At 41.4% G+C, this 23,629-nt stretch overlaps 1 protein-coding gene across 1 annotated transcript; it reads left to right on the top strand.

Moving 5' to 3' along the window:
* The first annotated feature begins 21,048 nt into the window (after positions 1 to 21,048).
* Positions 21,049 to 22,939, top strand: LOC147896023 (putative pectinesterase 53). Its single transcript, XM_087383235.1, has 5 exons — positions 21,049 to 21,462; positions 21,584 to 21,755; positions 21,856 to 22,062; positions 22,280 to 22,515; positions 22,644 to 22,939. Exons 1-5 carry the CDS (start codon positions 21,119 to 21,121, stop codon positions 22,789 to 22,791), a joined length of 1,107 nt encoding a protein of 368 aa, XP_087239361.1. The 5' UTR covers positions 21,049 to 21,118; the 3' UTR covers positions 22,792 to 22,939.
* Positions 22,940 to 23,629: the final 690 nt, after the last annotated feature.

The following is a 23,629-nucleotide window of genomic DNA, read 5'->3' as shown; positions in this document are numbered from 1 at the left end:
TTTAAGTTGAATAATTTGTAGACTCATTATGAATATATCTTACATGGGCACATGAAATAGGTGGATATCTCAAAAAGAGATCTCCATATCAAGCATCGAGAAGGCTAGGGTAGACTCCATTGAAGCCATATGCTTTCTTTGAGAAGAACTTTTCCTCTAGCATTATAACAACTCAAGTGCACTTGCTTGTGCACATAGTTGATGAGGTGGCCATTGTAGGTACCATTCATAGTTGGTGGATATTTTCTCTAGAACAGTTTATGAAAACTTTGAAGGGATTTGTAAATTAGAGAGCAAGATCGGAAGCAAGCATGGCAAAGTAATGGCTTGTGCAAGAGTCAATAGTATATATGACGGAGTTTCTTGCATCCATGGATCCCAATATGCTGCATGCTTGGCATAACAAGGATGATGATTGCATTGTTGGCGAGGTTCCTCGAGGAAAAGGGATTGAAAGAATGATGAGTGAAGAGAAAATAGAGAAATTCAATAAGTTTTGTATCCTCAATAGCAAGGAGATGCAAAAGTGGATTGAGAGATATGAAGCGGCCAAAGCAGAAAGAATAAATGCAAGGATGAGATTCAGAGTAATGCACAGGTGAGCACAACCATATCAATGGGATCTTGCCCTTCTCCCCACTCACATGTCACTTGATTGGCTCTACGTAAAGCCGAATGCGATGCAGAGACAATAAACGAGCGCGAGCAAGAGTTATCATCTAGATGTATGATGCATGTAAGTTTCTTACCTCTTTATGTAATTAAGTAATTATTTGTGGCAATATATGCTATAAAATAGATGCATCTTCATTAATTAAATGATGCTCTTTTGTAGTAAAAAAAGTACAGTGCATTATGGTCATATGGATAACATTTTCGCATGGAATGCATCAATTCAAAAAGAGTCACATATGATTGTGGAGTCATGGCTAACTTCACACAAGATAGCCAAGCAAGTGCTTCAGATACCTATCTTCTCTCCTCGTAGTTGGATTATTATGGGTTGTGGGACCATAGGCAAAATCTATGAAATTGATTTCAGACAATTTAGTAATTTCATTCTTGATGTAAAATGGTCTAGAACTATTTACAATGGTCCCCATGCTATAGTGAGGAAAGACAATAGTGGTTTCTTTGTGATAGACTGTCAAAGTGCAGATCGTACTGTTGAGATATCAAGCTCCACTCATGATATGCCAGGGTGACTGTTGTGCATTTATGTCACTGACTTGTTAGGTGTAGATGCGGTTGGTACACCGCCCATGAATAATAGTTGAATGACAACTATCTTTATGTACTCTAGTTAGTGGCTCAGTTAGTATGCCACCTTAGTTAAAAGAGTTTGGTTTGAGACCCGCATATAGGGTTCACCTATTCTTTTGTACTTAGAGTTCTTTTGGCTTTCACAACTAAGAAGAGGAAAACTATTTTCAGCCTCCACCTTTGTGTATATTCCTCCATTGTGTATGTGAGAAAGTTGCAAGTGAGACTCCTTCCTTCTCTTCCACTCTCTTCACATGGTATCAAAGCTTGGTTCATGGTAAGGATATCAAGAAAGCAAACCAAGTTTGTGGTGTCCTAGTAAGAGGATCAGTGTTGCTTTCCTTTTTTTTTGAGTTTGGGAGCAAATCCCTGCAGGTAGTACAGCTGGAAAGTGCAAGAGTGCACTGTCTCAGATTGGGATGCCCTTCGCGGTGTGGAGAGAGGGTAGTATATGCTACGAGAATAGGCGAAGCCCTGGGTGAAATCATTTTTTTGATTCGAGGCCATTTCGGGGCCCATTTTGGTGGTGAAAGTTTTCCACATGCACTCAGGAAAGTGCCCTGCTTTTGCTGTGTGACCACTGTTCTATAGGTTGGTGAAAAGTTATCGCAGAAATTACATCATATGCCTATGCACAGAGATATTGAGAGTGACAAAATCATTCTTATTGCCTGTTGATGCATAATCATCACTAGGAAGTGACTATATGGTCAAATACCACTCTCATCAGTTTTGCAGATTTGCCCTTGTGAGGTAGAAGTTTCTTGTAGTGACAGAATATTTTGCAGTGTTCTGTAATGGCGTATGATGCTCTTTCACAGATTGTCACTGAAAACCTTGACAAGAACAACTTCCAAGCATGGAAGTTTAGAATGACGAATTTCCTTAAGGGAAAAGGCTATTGGGAGTTCATTATTGGAACTAAACAAGAACCAGTTATTCTGAATGTTCCCAATCAACAGGAGTTGCAGGCATTTAAAGGCTGGCATGAGAGAGCCAGAAAAGTTATGTACTAGCTATCTATCAGTATTTCAGATTCTATGATTGTGCATATTCAGGATGCAAGCATGCCAAAGGAGGCGTGGGATACTTTGACAAAAATGTATAGCACAAATAAGCAAGCCAGGAAAAGGCAGCTCAAGTAGGAGTTGCATAATATGCAGAGAGAAAATATGAGCATCAATGACTACCACATGAAGGTGAAGAAGATTGCACATGCACTTGCTTCTACTATTGTGTTGCCAGTGGAAGATGATGATTTAGTTCTTGTGACCTTGAATGGTCTAGGAAAGGCTTATGCACAATTTTGGACATCCATTGCCATCTGTGAGAATTTTCCTGATTTTGAGGAGTTGATTGCTCTTATAATTTCTGAAGAGCAGAGAAATGGTGGTGCATCTTCTTCAAGAGGAACTTCAAAAGAAGCTGTCTTCTACTCAAATGCTAGAAGAGGTTCATGAAAACCAGTCCTATGGAGGACGTGGTAACTTTAGAGGCAGGGGGAGCCAAAGAGGTCATGGTGGATGGCAGAGAGGCCAAAATGCAAACAACAATGTTGAATGCTACTACTGTGGTAAAATGGGTCATATGGTTAAAGACTACTATAAAAAGCAGAATTACATCATGACTAAAAAATTGCAGCAAGGCAATTATGCATCCTCTAGTAGACAAGGCGATGACAGAAATGAGCATCTATTTATGGTGCAACACATGACCAATTCTGTGACAAGTGCAAAAGAAAGTAATGATGTGTGGTATGTTGACTCAGGTGTATCAAATCACATGACAAGTCATGCATAATGGATGCAAGATGCAAAGAAAATGGAAAGACCAGGATTTGTGGAGATTGGTGATGATGCTATGCATCCTATTGTGTAGATTGTTAAAATTCCTTTATCTATGCAGGATGGAAAAAAGAAATGCGTCTGATGTATTTCATGTCCCGAATATCACCAAGAACCTGGTTTCTGTTGGTCAAATGGTTGAGCAGGGCTTGCAGGTCAGATTTAATCCTCATGGATGCTTTGTTGAGGATATGAAAGATAAAGGTCGCTTGATAGCAAAAGGGAAGAAGAAGGGCAGGATGTTTACGTTGGATGCAGACATGCCTGAATTGAGTGTATCAATGTTTGCACATGGGACCGGTGTAGTTGCAGATATTGATATCTGGCAGAAACACATTGGTCATGTTAATGTACAGTGACTTAAATTAATGCAGGCCCAAAATATTATTGCAGGATTGCCTAAGTTCAAGGTTGCAGAAATGCATAAAGTACATGAAGCCTATCAATTTGGAAAACAAGCAAGGAAACCATTTCCTAGACATGTTCAAGAGAGTAAGAGACCATTGGAATTAATCCACTCTAATGTGTGGACTACTAAAGCTGCATCTATTGGAGGCTATCATTATTTTGCCACTTTTATTGATGACTACACCAGAAAAGTTTGGGTGTATTTTATGAAAAAGAAAAGTGAAGTGTTTGGGCATTTCAAAGCTTTTAAAGCTATGGTTGAAAAAGAAACAGGCCTACAAATAAAATGCCTAAGGTCACATGGAGGGGGAGAGTACCTCTCAAATGAGTTTGCAAGTTTCCAACAGGAGCATGGCATAAAGTAGCAATATTCATGCAGTCATACCCCACATCAAAATGGACTTTTAGAATGGAAAAACATGCATATTAGAGAGGTATCTCGTGCCATGCTCCATGAAAAAGACATGCCATATTATTACTGGGCTGAAGCAGTTGCTACAGCAGTCTACATAATGAATAGGACTCCTACTGCAGCAATACATGGCATGACACCATAGGAGAGGTATACTGGTAGGAAACCAGATATTTCTCATTTGAAAGTTTTTGGTTGCATTGCCTATGTTCATGTGCCAGATGAGTTGAGATCCAAGTTGGATCCAAAAGCTGAGAAGTGCATCTTTATTGGTTATTCTCTACAACAAAAAGAGTATAAATGCTATAACCCTTCTACTTGTAAGTTTACAGTAGGCAGAGATGTTTTTTTTTATGAGATGAGCAGCTGGTATATACTAGTAAATGTGATTGATGATGTAGATGCACAAAATGGTAATGTCGCACAGAATTCACAGCAGTAATCACAAAATATTATTGGAGCTATAGTATCCTCTAGCAATAGTTCACATACTTCACCATGGACAAGCACATTTAGATTAGGAGGATCTCCTCAAAGCAATGCAGATAGTGGTATGCAAGTATCATGAAAAGGAACAAAGAAAGTAGATCAGCCCATGGTTGATGTGAATGCAGGTCACTCTTATGTGGATGGTGAATCCTGTGGCTCAGAACAGAGCCTTGATGATGAGTCGGGTATGTGAAGAGAGTGGGAGAGAAGGAAGGAGTCTCACTTGCAGCTTTCTCACATACACAATGGGGGAATACACATAGGTGGAGGCTGAAAATAGTTTTCCCCTTTTTAGTTGTGAAAACCAAAAGAACTCTCTAAGTACAAACGGAATACGTGAACCCCTATATGTGGGTCTCAAACCGAACTCAGCTAACTAAGGTGGCATACTAACTAAGCCACTAACTAGAGTACATAAAAATAGCTATCATCCAGCTATTATTCATGGGTGGTGTACCAACCGCATCTGCAGCTAACAAGTTGGTGACATAAATGCACAATGGTCACCCTAGCATATCATGAGTGGAGCTCGATGTCTCAACACTCCCCCTCAAGCTCAATCCTAATTCTTGCACACCAAGCAAGGCTCTGAACTTGGGTAGGTTCTCTATGCCCAATACCTTCGTGAATATGTTAGCTACCTAATCCTCTGTTCTGACATAAACTAGATCAATGAAACTTACTAGAACCTTCTCCTGCACATAGTGACAATGCACCTCAATGTGCTTTGTTATAGCAGATAGACTGGGTTATTTGCCAAGTGTATATTGCTCATGTTGTCACAATAAATGGCAATTGACCCATATGTAGACTGATGCATATCATTAAGTAGCTTATGCAACCAAGCTGCCTCACATGTAGCCATTGCTGTAGCCCTATACTCAACCTCTGTGCTCGACAAGGCAACTGTAGGTTGTTTCTTGTTCCTCCACATGACTGCAGCACTCCCAAAAGAGAACACATATGCACTAGTAGATCATCTATCAGAAATACTACCAGCCCAATCAGCATCAGTGTATCCATGCAACTGTATATGAACCCCAGTCTCATAAAATAGCCAAAAACTTTGTGGAGTAAATAGTAACAAAGCCACTTACATGGCATTTGATTGTTGCATTAGGGCCTCTTTCCACCATGTCCTTAAACCACTTAACATCCAAAACATACACAAACAAGCATCGAAATTCAAGCTTAATAATATCTTGTATTATGCCACAATAATCATCCAAGGCTCCATTGGCTCCCTCAAAGCTAGCAATGATGCCGCAATCTTGTGTGTTTCTCTTATCATCAATCTGTTGTGTCTAAAAATGCTTGCCCTCACACCATATAGCATTGAACATAGTATACTACACCAAGACAAAATCAATTGAATAAGCAATATAAATTGTTGAAAGCTCCTAACTTATGCATAACATTCTATATACCGACCTTGCTCATGCATCCTCTAGCATACTCCCATTCTTCCATTGTGATATGCATCCCCTCGTCTCTCTTTGCTCTCTCCATTTTGTCAAGTAGCCAATCGACATGAATATTATTTGGAAGTGCTCTTAGATGCTGAGTGTATGGCACATGAGATCTATGGTGTACTGTACAAAAGAGGGCCCTTTCTCATTGTCTTCTTGCCTTTGCATCCTCGTATCTTGTCACCCATATTTTCATCACATCACTATTAAGCATGCAATAGAGGTTGATATTATTAAGCAACTCTGTGTCTATTACTTTGCTTTTTCCTTTCCCTTGAGGCACAATAGAGGTCATCCTTAGGTCTTCATCATCTCTCCATAGTCGTGGGAGATAGCTATCCACATCAACAAGAAACTCAGAAATATATACAAGTGACTCTTGTACGAATCAATTCTCAGTCATGCTACCTTCGAGCCTTGCATTTTGCTACATGAAGCCCTTCAAAGTATTCATGAAGTGCTCTAAGAAGAACAACCATGGTGCATGTACAGTGCCACATATAGCAATTTGATCCAGTAGTTTGCTTGTGAGAATAGAACATGGAAAGGTCTCCTCCACTAAAAAAACCACCTCCACGAACATAACTTGAGCATTCTCAAGCATGGTGGGATCTATTTCCTTTGAGCTCACATACCTAGAAAGGGAAAGTACACCATATTAGCAATATGAAAATTTTGCATGGAGCATTGATACACTTCACATTTTGTATCCTGTAAAGTACCTCACATGCTCGCCCATCTTGTAAATACAATCCTTCACGTCCTTCGATGCACTACGAGAAATGCTAGTAGTGGGTAGTATGAACTGAACACACGAGGAATGATTGATTAGTTGCTTCTAATTCACTCACAAATTTGGAAGGAAAAAGAGATTATGCTAATAAAATACTTACTTGGAGCATCTTGTGCCAATTATGAGATTTCAAGCTATATAATTGCTCTACACCTCTTTTCTTGCTATTTGTAAAGGCCCCCTTCAAACACCTCATGCATCCAGTGGGAGTACAAATTGTAGTGATAGCTCACTTCACCGCCACCATCTCTAGCTTTGATAACCTCCACAGTGCATGGGGTAAAAAGACATGTCCATTTGGCCTCTCTTGTGGCCAAGCTCCCTGTGGTACGTAGATCCTCCCTTATGCCTACGGAATCTCGTGTCCCATTCAAATATTCCCAAATGGTAGATGCCACATTCTTGAAGATATGCATGAGATCAAGCAGGTGATTGATCTTGAGGTGGGACCAATATGGTAGTCGATAAAAGATGGAGTATCTAAACAAAAGATGGTGTTAATGTGCAATCTTTATTTCCATTCAATATACCGCACAATAGTTACAAACCCTTACCAGCTCATGCCAACTGGTGGAGGAGTCGTGGAACCATCCCAAATTCTCATCGAATCTCTTGCAGTGAGTGACTATGGGGTGACTTCATTCCAAGGGGCAACATATCTAGGATGATCAGGTGGGAGAAATCGATGGTGATTCTCATAGATGGCCTTATTCAATGCATACTGCCCATGAGGCAACTAGAGAAGGACCACAAACAGGACATGCATGGTACCAATGTATTGAGACCTGAACAATAGATGCAATTAAGAGAGAAAGGTGGGTTCCCAGGGTATTCACAAGGAGAAACTTATGATATCATGTGAGTGTACAATAGGTTTTTTTTTTTTAATGAGGGATAAGCTTATACATTAGGGGTGGGGGCCTTTTTTAGTTTTTCCCAATCTTAAATTTAAGTTAGGGGAGCCTTAACATCTATGGAGGGGAAGAGGAGGGGTGTAGGGAAAGTACACACACATACACATTTGACTAGTGATAATCGATCATGTACAAGTGTGCATGAACTAACCCTAACCTATGGCTAATTTTAGGCCATGGTAAGGAAACAAATGAATATTACCCATTGGTGAGTATTTGAAGATGGTCTAATCACTATCAAATAAATTTTCTTATGGTCTAATCTAAATAATTGAGAAAGAATGTAGATTTATGGAAAGGGGGGACATAGTGTTCTTTTGGTAGTATCCTTATTAGCTTAAATAGGGGTGTTTTATTATGCTACATGGACCATATATAAGAGGTTTTCTTGAAGACGTTCATGCACACACGTGACGTCCCCCTTGTATTAAGAATGAATCCCCTGAGGGTGGGTTTAGGGTGCCATGTTGATTGCCTACTCATAATTAAAAGTTAAATGCTTACTTGAGGACTCGCCATAGCCTAGGAAGTGTGGGGTTAAAGGTCACTGTGCCTTAACCCAAGTTATGTACAATACTCAAACACATATATAAATGAATGAAAAAGAAGATTAGTGTGGTTCTGCACCCACCAAAACTTGTGTGGCTCTCTGTCTCTCTCTCTCCTTCTTCCGTTCTTGCTTCCGTTAAGAGCACTCTCAACTGGTATCAGAGCTCGGGTGATCTAGCTGAGCGTGCGTGAATGCTTAGAAGCTCAGCAGCTCTGTGGGAGGAAGGAGAAGCTTTGTGGGAAGCTTTGTGGGTGACTTTACTTGCATCCGAGTGTGCAGAGACCTTGGAGGAACCTTTGGAAAAGTCACTTTGGCTTTACGAAGTGTTTTTGAGAGCCTATTAAGAGCTTTCAAAGAAAAAGTCGTTTTTTGAGCTTTTCCCTGTTCCGTTCGATGACAGAGACTCCGTATTGACTTGTGGAGGCAACTATTGCTTGCTTTTGGTGTCCACATTACTTCAGGATCTTGGAAACACCTTCATTCTTGAATCTGAGATCATTTCAGTGGATTTCTGACTCACTGTGTCAATTCCTGCGTTTTTTGCCCGGGTGTTGGAACTCAAGTTTGGAGCAACCATTTGCAGATTTGTCAGTTCCGGTGGACTCAGGAGGTCCTAAAACTTCTATGTTGCTCATCATTCGCACTCCGGTGGAGTTCACAGATAGCTCTGTTTCCAAAAACGTTTTTCAGTCCGTGTGTTGGACCCAGTGATTGAGACCACGGTTTCCAAAACCGTCTGTCCCATTGCGTTCCGGACGCCCAAAAACCCCTACCTATCAGTTCTTGCGTGATTCAGTGGAGGATTTTCAGAGTTATAAATCTCTGTGTATTCGATTTCGTCTCTCTGTTATGCATTTTTCATGCTAATGTTTTGAAACCTTAGATTTATGCCACATGGCAGTGGATAAGTGTTGACTCCCATTTCTCATTCATCGGTTGGGATTTTGGAGTTCTGGCAGAAGAGAGATATTTGCAGATTTTCTTGCTGAGTCCGATTATGCAATGGCGCCCATGTTTTGAAGCATCTCAGGTTCTATTTTCAGTAGCGCTCATTACCGTGGGACTATGATTTCTTGAGCATACCTTATGCAGATCACTCTGGTTGCAGTTTGAGCAGTGTGCGCTCATTCGTGGTATGCATTGGGTTGCAGTGGATGATTTATAGGCCATTTGGATGCATTGTGGTCCTTATTGGATGCACTGATAGGCCCGAATTGCCTTGTGGGATGCTATTTTTTATGGACGCTTTGCACATGGATGCTATTTTATGCTGAGGGACAGCTTTGACACATTGCAAGTGACGCACTGATAGTGCTATGCTCTCTTGGATGAGACGTTATTGATGCATATGCCAGTGGACACTGTTTATGCTTGAGTCATTTGGCACTTATTGGCATTTTCTTTTGGGCCAGATTTGCTCATATGGATGCATAGTATATGCACATGAGTCAGATGCATCTTTTGATGCTTTGAGCTTTGAGCTTTGGTGATATTTCAGTCTATTGTGGCATACACATTTGGGTGCACCTAGTATTTGGTGTGATTCTCTCTTGCAGGCACTAGCATTTGGGATTTTGCTTTATTTGCATCATGGCATCCTCTTCCATGCCTGAAAAGGAGTTTTTCAGCATTAAAAAGTTTGATGGGACAAACTTTTCTTTGTGGAAAGAACAAATAAGGGATGTGCTTATTCAAAAGAAGCAGATTAAACCCTTGGCAGGGATTGAAGCTAAGCCTGCAAATATGTCTGAGGATGATTGGAATGAGTTGGATGCATTAGCAAAGTCTACTATTAGACTTCATCTTGCAGAGTCAGTTTATTTCACAGTAGTAAATGAGCAGACTACGGAAGATTTGTGGAAGAAACTGTGTGCCACTTATGAGAAGGAAACTGCCTCTAATAAAGTTTACCTCATGAAGAGGTTGTTTGAGCTGCAGATGAAGGAAGGGGTCTCCATTGCTTCTCATTTGAATGAATTCAACATTATTTTCAGCCAGATTCAGGCTCAGAAAATGAATTTTGATGCAGAGACTAAGGCAATATTTCTTTTATGTTCATTGCCATCCTCATGGGATACCTTCCGTACAGCTGTCAATAACTCTGCACCTGGTGGAGTACTGAAATTTGATGATGTTGTGGGTAGCTTGTTGGCCGAGGAGATTAGACGGAAGTCTATGGATGGCAACAAGCAAGATGCAGCCTTAAATGTGCAAAGGGGCAGATCACAATTCAGGGGGAAGTCCCAAGAAAGAGGGAAGTCTCGTAGCAAATCCAGGGCACGGAACATTGAGTGTTACCATTGTGGCAAGAAGGGCCATATGAAAAAGGATTGCTACAAGCTGAAAAGAGAGCAAAAGGATAAGAAAAAGAATGCAAATTGGGGTGCAAATCAAAAGGAAGAGAGTCCAAGGGAGGACAAAGGAAAAGTGAAGATCGAGGAGATCAATGCAGTCACACATGATAGTGACAATGATGTTCTCTTCATGTCTACTTTATCTGCAGAGTTGCTTACCACTTCAGATGATGCATATTCCCAGGATTGGATTTTGGATTCTGGTGCTTCATTCCATGTTACTCCCCATAGGGAATGGTTCTCCACTTATGACAGTGGAAAGACAGGTTGTGTGCATCTTGGAAATGACTATGCATGTGACATAGTGGGAGCAGGTGACATAAAGTTTTCTTTTGCAAATGGGTCTGCATTTGTTTTGAAACATGTGAGACATGTGCCTAAGCTGACCAAGAGTCTTATTTCAGTGGGTCAGCTAGATGATGCTGGTTTTCACACCACTTTTGGCTTTCAGAGTTGGAAAATTCAAAAGGGCTCTATGCTTTTGGCCAGGGGTGCCAAGTGTGGGACTTTGTATCCCTTACATGTATCAGGGGTATTTGATCATGTTGTTGCAATAACTGAGCAGCCAAGCACTTCTCTATGGCATTGCAGGTTGGGGCACATGAGCCAGAATGGAATGAAACTCTTATGCCGTTTGGGTTATGTACCGCATTTGAGTTTCTCTGATTTTGAATTTTGTGAGCATTGTCTCTATGGGAAGCAAACTAAATCAGCCCATAAAAGAAGGGGAAAGAAAGAGTTTGAAAAGCTTGATTTGGTGCATTCAGACGTATGTGGTCCCATGCCTACACGGTCATTAGGCGGGGCTGAATACTATGTGACATTCATTGATGATGCAACTAGGAAAGTGTGGGCTTATGCTATAGCTCGGAAGAGTGATGTATTCCAGGTATTTCAGAAATGGCTGGCCTTGGTTGAGAATCAGTCAGGTAGAACGCTTAAATGCCTACGGACTGACAATGGTGGAGAGTATCTCTCTCATGACTTTCAGCATTTCTGTGATACTCGTGGGATTAAGAGGGAGCTTACATCCCCTCGTACTCTAGAGCAAAATCCAGTTACAGAAAAGATGAATCGTACCATTCAAGAAAGGTTGCAATGCATGCTTTCCAATGCAAGTCTTTCTGGTGGTTTTTGGGCTGAGGCAATGAAGACTGCAGTGCATGTGATCAATAGATCACCTAGTAAGAGTTTGGATGGTGGTATTCCTGAAGAGGCATGGAGTGGCAAGAAGCCCTCTTACTCTCATTTGCGTATATTTGGGTGTGAGGCATATGCACATGTGCCAAAAGAGCTTCGAAAGAAGCTAGATCCTAAGTCTAGGAAATGCATCTTTCTAGGTTATGGTGAAAGTGGAGAGATGGGCTATCGTCTCTGGGATCCAGAAGCAAAGAAGATCATACGCAGCCATGATGTGGTCTTCAATGAGAAGAATATGCATAAGGCACCCATGAGGGATGTGGAAATGAGGAGAATCACTTTCCAGGATGTGAATCCACCTGCACATGTTGATAGGCAGCAAGCTGTCCATGCACCAAATGTGCAAGAAATGGTACAACCAAGTACTCCCATAGGTATACAATCAAGGGTAGATGATGGATCATCTATTGGTGGAAATGATGAGCCAAATGTGGCTGATATGCAAGTGGGACAGCAAGCTGAAATGCCATTGAGAAGATCATCTAGAGTGTCTAGACCGCCTGATAGGTTTGTTCCAGGGGTAGACTATGTGATGCTTACTGATTGCGGGGAGCCTTCTTGCTACAGAGAGGCTATGATGCGTGAGGATCAACGCAAGTGGGAGTATGCTATGCAATCAGAGATGAGTTCACTTATGAAGAATAAAACTTGGGACTTGGTTTCTTTGCCACATGGAAAGAAAGCATTGCCATGTAAATGGGTCTACAAAATGAAGGTCACAGGTGATGATGTGCCTAGGTACAAGGCCCGTTTGGTTGCTAAAGGGTTCAAGCAAGAGAAGGGTGTGGACTTTGATGAGATATTCTCTCCGGTTGTGAAGATGACCACACTTAGATGCATGCTTGGACTAGTGGCAATACAGGATATGGAGCTTATGCAAATGGATGTCAAGACAGCTTTCTTGCATGGGGATTTGCATGAGGACATCTACATGGTGCAGCCGAAAGGCTTTGAAGAAAAGGGCAAAGAGCATTTAGTTTGCAAGCTGAAAAAGAGTCTCTATGGTCTTAAGCAAGCACCTAGAGAATGGTATCAGAAGTTTGATGCTTTCATTCGATCCCAGGGTTTTAGAAGGAGTGAAATTGATCACTGCCTCTACACTAAAAGGGCTAAGGATAGTAGCCTGATAATCCTGGCACTATATGTGGATGATATGTTATTGGCTAGCAAGAATACTTATGAGCTAGATGCATTAAAGGCCAAGTTGCATGAGGCCTTTGATATGAAGGATTTGGGATTTGCAGGTCATATTCTTGGTATGCGCATCACGCGTGATCGGAGTAGGAAACTCCTTTGGCTTTCACAAAAAGAGTATGTTACAAAAGTATTACAGCGTTTCAATATGGAGGGGGGGAAGGCAGTGAGTACTCCATTGCCTCCATATGTGAAACTGAGTCATATAGATAGTCCCAAATCAGATGAGGAGAGGGCCATGATGGCCAAGGTTCCTTATGCATAAGCAGTTGGGAGTCTTATGTATGCTATGATAGCTACTAGACCAGACATTGCATTTGCAGTGGGAGTTGTTAGCCGGTATATGGCTAATCCAGGAAAGAGGCATTGGGAGGCAGTTAAGTGCATGATGAGGTACATGAAGGGTACCAAGGAGATGTGCATTTGCTTTGGTAAAGGAGACATGCGTGTACTTGGGTACACAGATTCAGACTATGCAGGGCATGTGGATAGTAGGAGATCCACTTCCGGTTATGTGTTCACCTTTGCAGGTGGTGCAGTGTCGTGGATGTCTCGTGCACAGAAGTGCATTGCTTTGTCTACCACAGAGGCTGAGTATGTTGCAGCCATAGAGGGTTGCAAGGAGGCTATATGGCTTGATCGGCTAGTGGGAGATTTGGGGATTCATACAGGTGTACCGACATTGCATAGTGATTCCATGAGTGCTATTCAGCTAGCACGGAATCCGGTCTTTCATGCAAAGACCAAACACATTGAGGTCAGGTATCATTTCATCAGGGAGGTACTTGAGGACAAGCGCATAGAGCTTGTCAAGGTTCATACAGATGATAACCCTGCAGATATGTTGACGAAGAGTCTACCTAGTCAGCGGTTTGAGTATTGTCGTGTATTAATGGGCATTGGATAGTATGCTCACTGGTTGTTCTCCCTTAAAGGCACATTGTCCTTTAAGTGGGAGGTTGTGGGGTTAAAGGTCACTGTGCCTTAACCCCAGTTATGTACAATACTCAAACACATATATAAATGAATGAAAAAGAAGATTAGGGTGGTTCTGCACCCACCAAAACTTGTGTGGCTCTCTGTCTCTCTCTCTCCTTCTTCCGTTCTTGCTTCTGTTAAGAGCACTCTCAGGAAGTCATGCATCATCCACATCAAGACTGCTTTGCAGTTGAAGTCTTGTGAGAAGGGAGGCCTGCTCACGTCATGCACCTCAATACCTCTCCAAAGTACCTCTAGCTCATCAATCAAACGCTCCAAATAAACATCAGAATTTTTGACTTTATGTTTCCCTGGAAGTAGAAGGGATAACATAACGTTTCCTTTCTTAATCGCCATAGAGGGTGGAAGATTATAATTCACCAATATCACTAGACATACACTGTAAGAGGTGCTTTTGAGACCAAATGGATTCACATTGTTGATACCCAATCCAAGTCTCAAGTTCCTAGGTTCTTCCTTGAAGCTTGGCCATTTGTTTTCAATATGCTTCCATGCAAGAGTGTCTATGGGAGTTCTTCACTTGCCATCGGTTGATCGATGGGAGGAATGCCATGACATGAGTTCTGCAATGGATTTGCACTTGAACATATATTGGAGGCGAGGAATTATGGGAAAATATTGCAGAACCTTATGTGTCACATCCAAAGTTTTGAGATCTACTCTATATCTTGCCTCTCCACAAGTAGGACACTCTCTTGCATCCTTATGTGGTCCACGAAACAGTATGCAATCGTTGATGCATGCATGGATGCACGTGTAATCCAATCCTCCAAGAGAGTTCACATGTTGCCTTGCCATATCTCTTGAGGTCGGTAATTTATTCTCCCTTGGAGGCATTTTACACAATAGCCTACATGTGAAGACCATAAATGAGAAAAAGCATTCGAGTAATTGACCCACTAGCATAATTCACCATGTTTGCAAAATGGACTTGAAAGCTTACTTGAGTAATGCATTCAAACGTGCATTGCTCCATCCCTCAAATAGTGCACCCCTCAAATAGTGGAGTTGATGTTGCAGTAAAAAGATCGTCCTGTTCCATGCTATCATCCCTACCTGAGGATTGATGGACATATAAATCCTGCACCAAAATCCTGCACCATATCATCAAACACCTCCTCCTTGATGACCTCATGAGGTAATGGTGGAGGGCTACTATCACCATCACTCCATGCATCCATAACGATCTCTCCTGAAGATCCCACGTCATATCACCGATGCTTCGCCTCCTCATGAACAAGAATAAGACAACATGTATGGGTGTGGCACTGCATCCTGTATCAAATTAAAAAAGGATCATATATCAAACACATGAACACCCATAGGTATCTCAATCAACATCAACCCTTTAACACTTACCTGAGATATGGTCGCATTCCATTCTCCATACTTTGAGATGTGATTGAGTGTAATTCTACGTGCATGATACATGTTTCCTCGACATCGATCACACATACATTTGATTTTTTGCTGCAACCACATTTCACGATGGTGGATATAGAGGGATGCATCCTCACTGGAGCTACTTGTTTAAGATGAAGACATCCTATAGATAAACAACCCTAAAAATGTGTTCTTCCTTGAGTAGTTAATGAGAAAGTCTATGTAGCATCTAAAAGCACGTCTAACACCATGTTTGTATTGTGAAATGCATCTATAGGTGCATCTAAAACATAGTTTAGATGCGTTGATAGATGCTCTAATAGACACGCTTTTTGCCGCTCTTTTAGACGTGCAGACTACAAACTGATTTTCAAACCTACTTTTAGCGTGCTTGCATTCGATATGATACTTTTAGCATTGCGCAGCTTGCTTTCCTATTAACACACACATCTCCAGGTATCCACACTCATCTCCAAGCACACACACTCACCCTTAGGCTTACACACTCATCCCCAAGCATACAAAGAGAAGAGGGTGAACAAGGAAGAGAAGAAGGAGAAGCAACTTTGAAGAAAGGCAAGAAGCGTCCATACCTCTATCCAAGGTAATTCTCTTGGTGGTTGGTCTTCTTTAGAAGTTGTTCTCCTTGGACTCATCCTTTGTCGTATGCACGGAAGGGATATTTTTGGTACTAGTGTTTTTCTTTTTGGGGTCGGGTGCATGTCCTTTTCACCTTCTTTTTTTAAAGCGTCTGTTGGAGTGCATCTATAGATGCGTCTAATTTTTTGGAAAACAAGCAATCGCACCTATAGACGCACTGTTAGATGCATCTATAGATGCGCTCCGAGAGTTTTCTTATGTTTCATTCCCCTTCCCCTTCCACTTCCCCTTCCCCTTCCCCTTTCCCCTTCCCCTTTCCCTTCCCCTTCCCCTTCCCCTTCCTTCTCTTTCTTTTTCCTTTGCATGGATGTTTAAGTTGAATTTTCAATGCCTTCAGCATTCGTGAGGAAATAAGGGATTGCATGAATGATGGAAATAAGTGATTGCATGAGGGCGAGATAAAGAAAGAGGCCATGCATGATGGAGCATTTTTTTTCTCTCTCTTTTCTCATCTTTTTTCCTCTCTTTTCCCCTCTGTTTTCCCCTCTCTTTTCCTCTATTTTCTTCTCTCTTTCCTTCTCTTTTTTCTCTCTTTTTGTCTTTTTTCTCCTCTCTTTTCCTCTCTTTTCTCTTCTTTTTCCTTCTCTCTTTTTCTCTCATTTATCCTCTCTTTTTCTGTCTTTTTTCTCCTCTCTTTCCCCTCTCTTTTCCTCTCTTTCCCCCCCTCTTTTCCTCTCTCTTTTCCACTCTCTTTTCCTCTTTTTCCCCCTCTCTTTTCCCCCTCTCTTTCCCCCTCTCTTTTCCCCTCTCTTTTCCTTCTCTCTTTTCCCCTCTCTTTTCCTCTCTTTCCCCCTCTCTTTTCCTCTCTTTTCTCCTCTCTTTCCTTCTCTTTTTCTCTCTTTTCTCCTCTCTTTTTCCCTCTTTTTCTCTCTTTTCTCCTCTCTTTTTCTCTCTTTTTGCTCCTCTCTTTCCTTCTCTCTTTTCCTCTCTTTCCCCCTCCCTTTTCCTCTCTTTTGCTCTCTTTTCTCCTTTCTCCCCTTCTCTCTTTTTCTCTCTTTTCTCCTCTCTTTTTCTCTCTTTTCTCCTCTTTTTTTCCCTCTTTTCCCCTCTCTTTTCCCCTCTCTTTTCCTATCTTTTTTCCTCTCTTTTTCTTTCTTTCTCTCTTTTCCACCCACGTGAAGCTTCAATAGCCTAACATTGAGCAAGCATATACAGACTTCTGTCACTCTAATTCAAAGAATGCAAGAGCCTATAAATGCTTGCTCAATGTCAAGCTATCACTGTATTTTTTCTCTTGCCCCAATGATTGCATGCATGATGGAAAGAGGCCATGCATGATGGAAAGAGGCAATGCATGATGATAATCTTCTTCTTTTCTTTTCTACAGTTCATCATGTGGGCAGGAAGCTCCTCGCCTGATCTTCGGGATGCCAACTTTTGGGAGTTATATAACATTTTGGGGCACCCTCCCACTCCTCAGCAATTATACCCTAACCCCACACCATCTGAGATTACTCATGTGGAGTCGAGACAGCCCAGCATGCAATAGAGCCACGAGCCTTCTCCCCAATCATCAGGAGTCCCTTCTCCCCTATAGTTTAAAGTCCCTTCTCCCCGATCATCAGCACTCCCTTCTCCCCTACCATTAGGAGGCCCTTTTGCCTCGTAGAGCCACCAGCGTACTCCTATGTAGTCGAGAGTCGCTTCTCCAGATACGAGCGGCCAGCGTACTAGCTCCTTCACGACAGGGTAGCAGGCATAGTAACAAGGAGAGTAGTGGGGGATGCATGGCACAGTGCTTTGAGGGGGGGTAATGGTGGGGGCGGGGATGATTCAGATGGTGCAGATGTGCTAGAGGGTGATGGTATGATCTTCTATGAAATCACTTAGACAGGAGGCATCTTGATGGATGCACGGGGGAAGGACATCATGGCCATCATGCGCTCTATAGTTGTTGCTAACAACTACAGAATTGCTTTATTCCATACACAGAGCAATAAAAAAAGTAAGCTGATGAGACCATCACTGTTGTACGCTCTAGGTATCCCAATCCCCCCAATGTTGAGTTCACAGATAAATGGGCAAAGTCAAAGATTGTTATTATACTTGCCAATAAATAATCTTGGCTTAAGAGGCATGCACCAACCAAGATTGCCAGGAGAGAGGGAGGTCAACCCCACCAAGGGGCCAGCCCCACACTACTCATAAGCGTGAGTGAAAGAAAGCAATGAAGGCAGCGAAGGCGGACCCTAGTCTACAACATGTGGAGGCACGAAGGATCCAAATGGAGCAATATGAAAACGTGCATTTTGGAGTAGGGGGTATTGAATCATGGGAGGCCCAATTCGTAAGTATCGATCTCAAATTATATTCTATTTATGTGGTTTATTAGGAGGTTGTTTCTTTGTACTAACCCCTCCATAATCTTGTAGAGGTACTTCTATGATGACGAGTTGATTACTGAGGAGCAGTATATCCGGGCTACTAGAGCACCCCCCCAGGTATTTAAAAGTACTTAAATAATGTCAATATTGTAAATAAAGATTACCGAGGATGCGGATGACTTAGATTAGTTATAGAAGTAGTGCTAGCTACTCTTTTTTGTACTTGAAGCCATTGGCTTAGCTTCGTGCCTCTCTTGTCTATACACTCCTCTTATTTTTTGTACTTGAAGCCACAGGACGTGGCTTGGCTTGGTGCTATATGTCCATACAAGCACTTTTTGGTCTATGATTTAATATACGCTCCTTTTATTTTTTTGGCTTTCAATTTCCTTGTGCAACGTTCTATCAATAAATGTCTTGTGAACTAAACTTTTTGGAGTTGTAATGTTTTATTTGGAATTATAATTATCGGCTATAAACATGCTTGGAATCATGCTAATTAAAATGCCAACCATGCTAATTAACATGCAGTTGTTTGTAAGAATTGAATTGCACACTGTGGAAATGGGATTCTTATAACCACGCAACATACATAGCATTTTTTTCAACCACACAAAATTTTGCTTCTATTTTTAAAAAATATTATGTAGAGTATAGCATATAAGCGCGTTTATCAACGCGTCTTTCTATTTTTTTATAATTTCTATAGAGTGTCTAATAACGTGTCTATAGGCACGTCTGTCTATTATATAGATGTGCCCATAGACGTGGGTCTGTAGATGCACTAATAAACGTGTAAATAGATGCACCTGTAAGTTTTTTTAAAGTTAAGGAAACGCGTCTGTGTGCGCGTCTATGGGTGCTTTGTGTTATTGTGTAGAATTCCTAGAAAATCCTAGAATTTTTGACAATAATGGTATCATGTGGGTATGTTCAACAATAATGTTATGATGTATGTTATAAATTTTTTGTTCATTAAGACCTTCAATACCATAATACTATGCAACTTGATGCTATCATGGTGGAAGACATGTTGTCGTTACTTGTAACATATATGTCAATATTGACGAGCAAGGTGTTTGCCTTTGTGCCTCGTTTCTTACATTTATTGTTGATGCAATGAGATCATGATTATTGCCCCTAGTTGCCATCCATAGCATAACGGATAAGATATTGATCCTATGTGTCTCGTTAAGGATAGTGATACTGTTAAGGATCTCATGTCCCTACTATGAGCTTAAATGTCATATCATGAGATACCTAAGAGATTGATACTAGCATCATAATGGGATTCCTTAAATATTGATGTTATTTAATGTCCTTAAGGGAGGGGTACGTCTTTTGATGGTCCAAATGTCACGATGCTCATGGACAAAAAGCATCTCAATGAGACTCAAGGAGTTTCACTATAGAGAAATCCTATAAAGCATACATACTCACATGGTATTATAAAGGCCCCCTTATTTATAAATCTTAGGCCTATATAATGAGTGCACATAAACTTATAAAAAGCTCCCCATAATAGGGTCTTTTTTCTAGGTATGATGTAAATGTTTGTACATTTAGCCAATTGACAAAACCCTTCTCTTAGACCCACATGTTATATTATCAATGAAGGAGAAGATGCAATACAAAATTGAAATTGAATAAAGGTTCACTGATTGTATTTGGCATCTTCCCTAAAAGAAAAATGATAAAGTTTTGATGGGTTATCTTAAGGCCTTATAACATGGTGGGAATTCTGGCCAAGAAGGCATGTGGTCCCCACCTTTTTTCCCAATTGTTTTCCCACAAAACCCGGGAGCAAGGGATTTGTGGGAAAAGGGAATTAGTGAAGCTTTCAAAGGTTGAAAATGACATCTACTCCACATTTCCTCTAAACAATATGATATTCATCATGGGGAATTGACTTTTCCCACTAAAACCTTTTTCCCACCATGTGATAAGGGCTTTAGACATGTATGAGTTGCTAATGCTTTGAAAACATGCCTTAGAATTCGATTGCAAGCAAAACGGGTGACTAAAATTTCATCACATTAGTGATGTGAGATAGACCAACGGGCTCACAAGTTATTGTGGCCCTTGTAATCTAGAAAGTGTTGCATTGACTAGTTCTATGATCATGGAGGCTCGCATAGTCGGAGGTTTCATGGATTGATGAAAAGAGACATGTTAACGAAGAAACGTGTGGCTGAAGGTGCAGTCTTTTCGCTGAAAAGTTTAGTTCGTCCAAAGGCCACCAACCGATACATCGACGTATGCATGGTGCTTGCAATCGTTGATTGTAGCATTGTCTTCTAGCTATAGCCGTTAATTGGGTACGTTGCTCCCCCAGCCTTCGTTTCTCCTGTTCACATCTTTCATTGTGTAGCCTAGATCATCCCCGGGCAGAGCTTGACTTCGCTTCTGTCTTGCAAGTTGCTCCATTTGCAGAAACTATTACCGATTGCATCCATGATTCTATAGGCGCTCACATTCACCGTGCTTTTTGACAGGGATGTGAGTAGAAAAGGTTCGGTACATTGCACTTGTTTTTCTAGGCCTACTGAGAGCTAGACCTTTTGGAAGAGGACGTATTTCCAACCCGCCCGCTGGGCAGGTCCCTCATTAAATTCACAAATTTAGATGTCTTTCCAGGCTGTAGGCTGTGACCACTGAACACCGTGGGCCGTGGCTTATCCTTATGCTCTATGCTTTTATAAGGGTCTTGCAGCCAAAGTATTGCGGCAATTGGAAGTTTGGAACTTTGGACTTTGGATTGCAATTGAGCTTCGTTCTTGAGTAAAGTGTTTCCGCATGTGAGAGAGATAGTAGGTACAAGAAAGCGTGAATTTTCTGACATCTTGTCAGTTGCCTGCAAACATGATGCCCCTGAAGTCTCTACGTATCGTTGGTACATTTATTTTTATAGCAGCTTTCAGTTCATGGCTTCCTTCCCTGGAGAGTAGAAGCCTTAAAGCCACCGTACCTGACCTGAGTAGAGAAGAGACGGAGAAAGATTTTCTCAACTGGGTAGCCAAGGTGGCCTTAAGAAACCATACAACCGTTGTAGACAACGTTTTTGCTGCAGACGCCGCTACTGCAAGTGTTATTACAGTTGACAAATCAGGAAAGGGTGATTTCACTACTGTACAAGCTGCAGTGAACTCAGTACCTACCAAAAATTCTCAGAGAATTACTATCCAAATTGCTGCAGGAACTTATACGTAAGAGTAGAGGATAAATGCCCCTATGGTCGTTTCTCTTATTCTTAATTTGGAACAGTGACTATTCTTCTTAGCGTCGGTACTATTTATATAGTAGATGACAGCACTCGTCTTTTTGCAGAGAGAAGGTGAACGTCCCACAAAACAAACCGTTTATAACGTTCCTAGGGGCTGGGAGAGACGTGACCACTATTACCTGGGATGATACGGCCTCTAGCAGTGGCAGCACCTTTAACAGCGCTAGTGTTGCTATCAATTCGGCTAGCTTCATTGCAAGGGATATTTCATTCAAGGTAGCTTGCTCCTTAGATTGCTATACACTAATACCACAGAGTTGAACGAATTGCTTGCAATAAAAAAGTCATCTTACTTCCCATATTTCTGTGTTTGTAGAACTCGGCACCTGCCCCGCCACCGGGTGCTACAGGCAGGCAAGCAGTTGCTTTGAGGATTTCAGGCGATGAGGCCGCTTTTTACGATTGCGGATTTTATGGAGCACAAGATACTCTCTACGACCTTAAGGGAAAGCATTACTTCAGTAATTGTTTTATACAAGGGTCCACCGACTTCATATTCGGCGATGGACAATCGTTGTATGAGGTATATTTTCTTACGTACAATCTATAGATAGAAGAACATCGTTGACTGTTTGTTCGTTTGAGTCAGCTAAGGTGTGAACCAGAGGTCTCTAGAATATTCGCGCCAAAGATTAACTTTTATGACATGTATAATTTCCAGTGAAGACACCTTGTTCTTATAGGCCTTGTTGTGAGACATCATCATCTGGCCAATTACTAATGCTCTGCGTATTCCATAGGGCTGTCAATTAAATTCGATCGCCACGTCTTCGGGGTCCGTTACAGCACAGAATAGAGCAAGCCCAGGAGAAAACGCAGGATTCTCTTTCGTAAATTGCAAGATTACTGGATCGGGCATGATCTATTTAGGAAGAGCTTGGGGGGCATACTCAAGAGTGGTATTCTCGTACACTTACATGGACAACATCATTGTCCCCGCAGGTTGGAATGATTTCGGGGACTCAAGCAGGGAAAAGTAAGGGTCATTCTTAAATCCTTCCACAATCTGGATCCCGGGTGTAATTTAGTGATCTGTTTTTAAACAATAATGAAGTAAGAATCTTCGCGTGAAGATGGTGTGCCTGAGTGGGTTTATCGCTGCAGGACTGCCTTTTACGGGGAATACAAGTGCTCAGGACCGGGAGCCAATACACAAGGGAGAGTGGCCTGGGCGTATCAGTTAACGGACACGCAGGCCGCACCCTTCCAGACTTTGAGCTACATCGATGGAGCAAATTGGGTTCAATCTTAGTTTTCAAGATGCAATCAATACATGCAGAGAATAGTTCGTCACAAAGACAATTCCATGTCCATATTTCGTCATGTAGGCCCACTATTATGTAGATTGGCTTTTCCACACGTGTACGTGATCTTCATGTCATTCTACGTGTATATTTTAATCACCAATATATTTTGTAACAATCTTCATGATGATTCTCAACAATATAATTGTTCAAAATACAAGGTGGACTCATCATCATTAAATTATGGGGACCAAAACATCAAAGGTGCAAAATTCTATGTACATGTGAGTATAATGCCATAATTGCTAGGTAATAAGAAATATATGTGCCAAATGTTTGATAGCCCCATTAAGTACAAATAGTTACACTATCCACTCTGCCATAACCCTTATAAATGACATCCTCAGGCCACACATCTTCATAGTGGTAATCCTTTGATTGCAAAGTGTCTAGAATGGTAGGTATCAAGAAAGTGGCTACAAACCATGGTGTCAGGGTTCGAACCCCTCCTTGCCCACAATCATCCCTAAACATCCCTTCCCTCTCAGTGGTAAGCAGGTAAGCAAAGATTGTGATTCCAGGTGCGGATGCAGAGTTGAAGGTGTGGGACTTCATCCTTCCCCTATAATGCCATAATTGCTAGGTAATAAGAAATATATGTGCCAAATGTTTGATAGCCATTAAGTACAAATAACTAGTATATCATATTAGCAACCCTTTCTCTAGTAATAAAGAGGTAATAAATCTCATTCTCCTACCGTGAAACAAACATGATAAGATAAAAATGAGTGCATTCATGCAAATAGGTTGAGGGAGTAATTGCAAGAGCACATCAATACATGAGAC

This window comes from Dipteris shenzhenensis, chromosome 12 (assembly GCF_047967505.1).
Source record: "Dipteris shenzhenensis isolate YYH24624 ecotype China chromosome 12, Dip_SZ_1.0, whole genome shotgun sequence".
Taxonomy (NCBI): Eukaryota; Viridiplantae; Streptophyta; class Polypodiopsida; order Gleicheniales; family Dipteridaceae; genus Dipteris; species Dipteris shenzhenensis.
The sequence above is the reverse complement of the archived record's forward strand: the minus strand, read 5'-3'. Positions and strand labels throughout refer to the sequence as shown.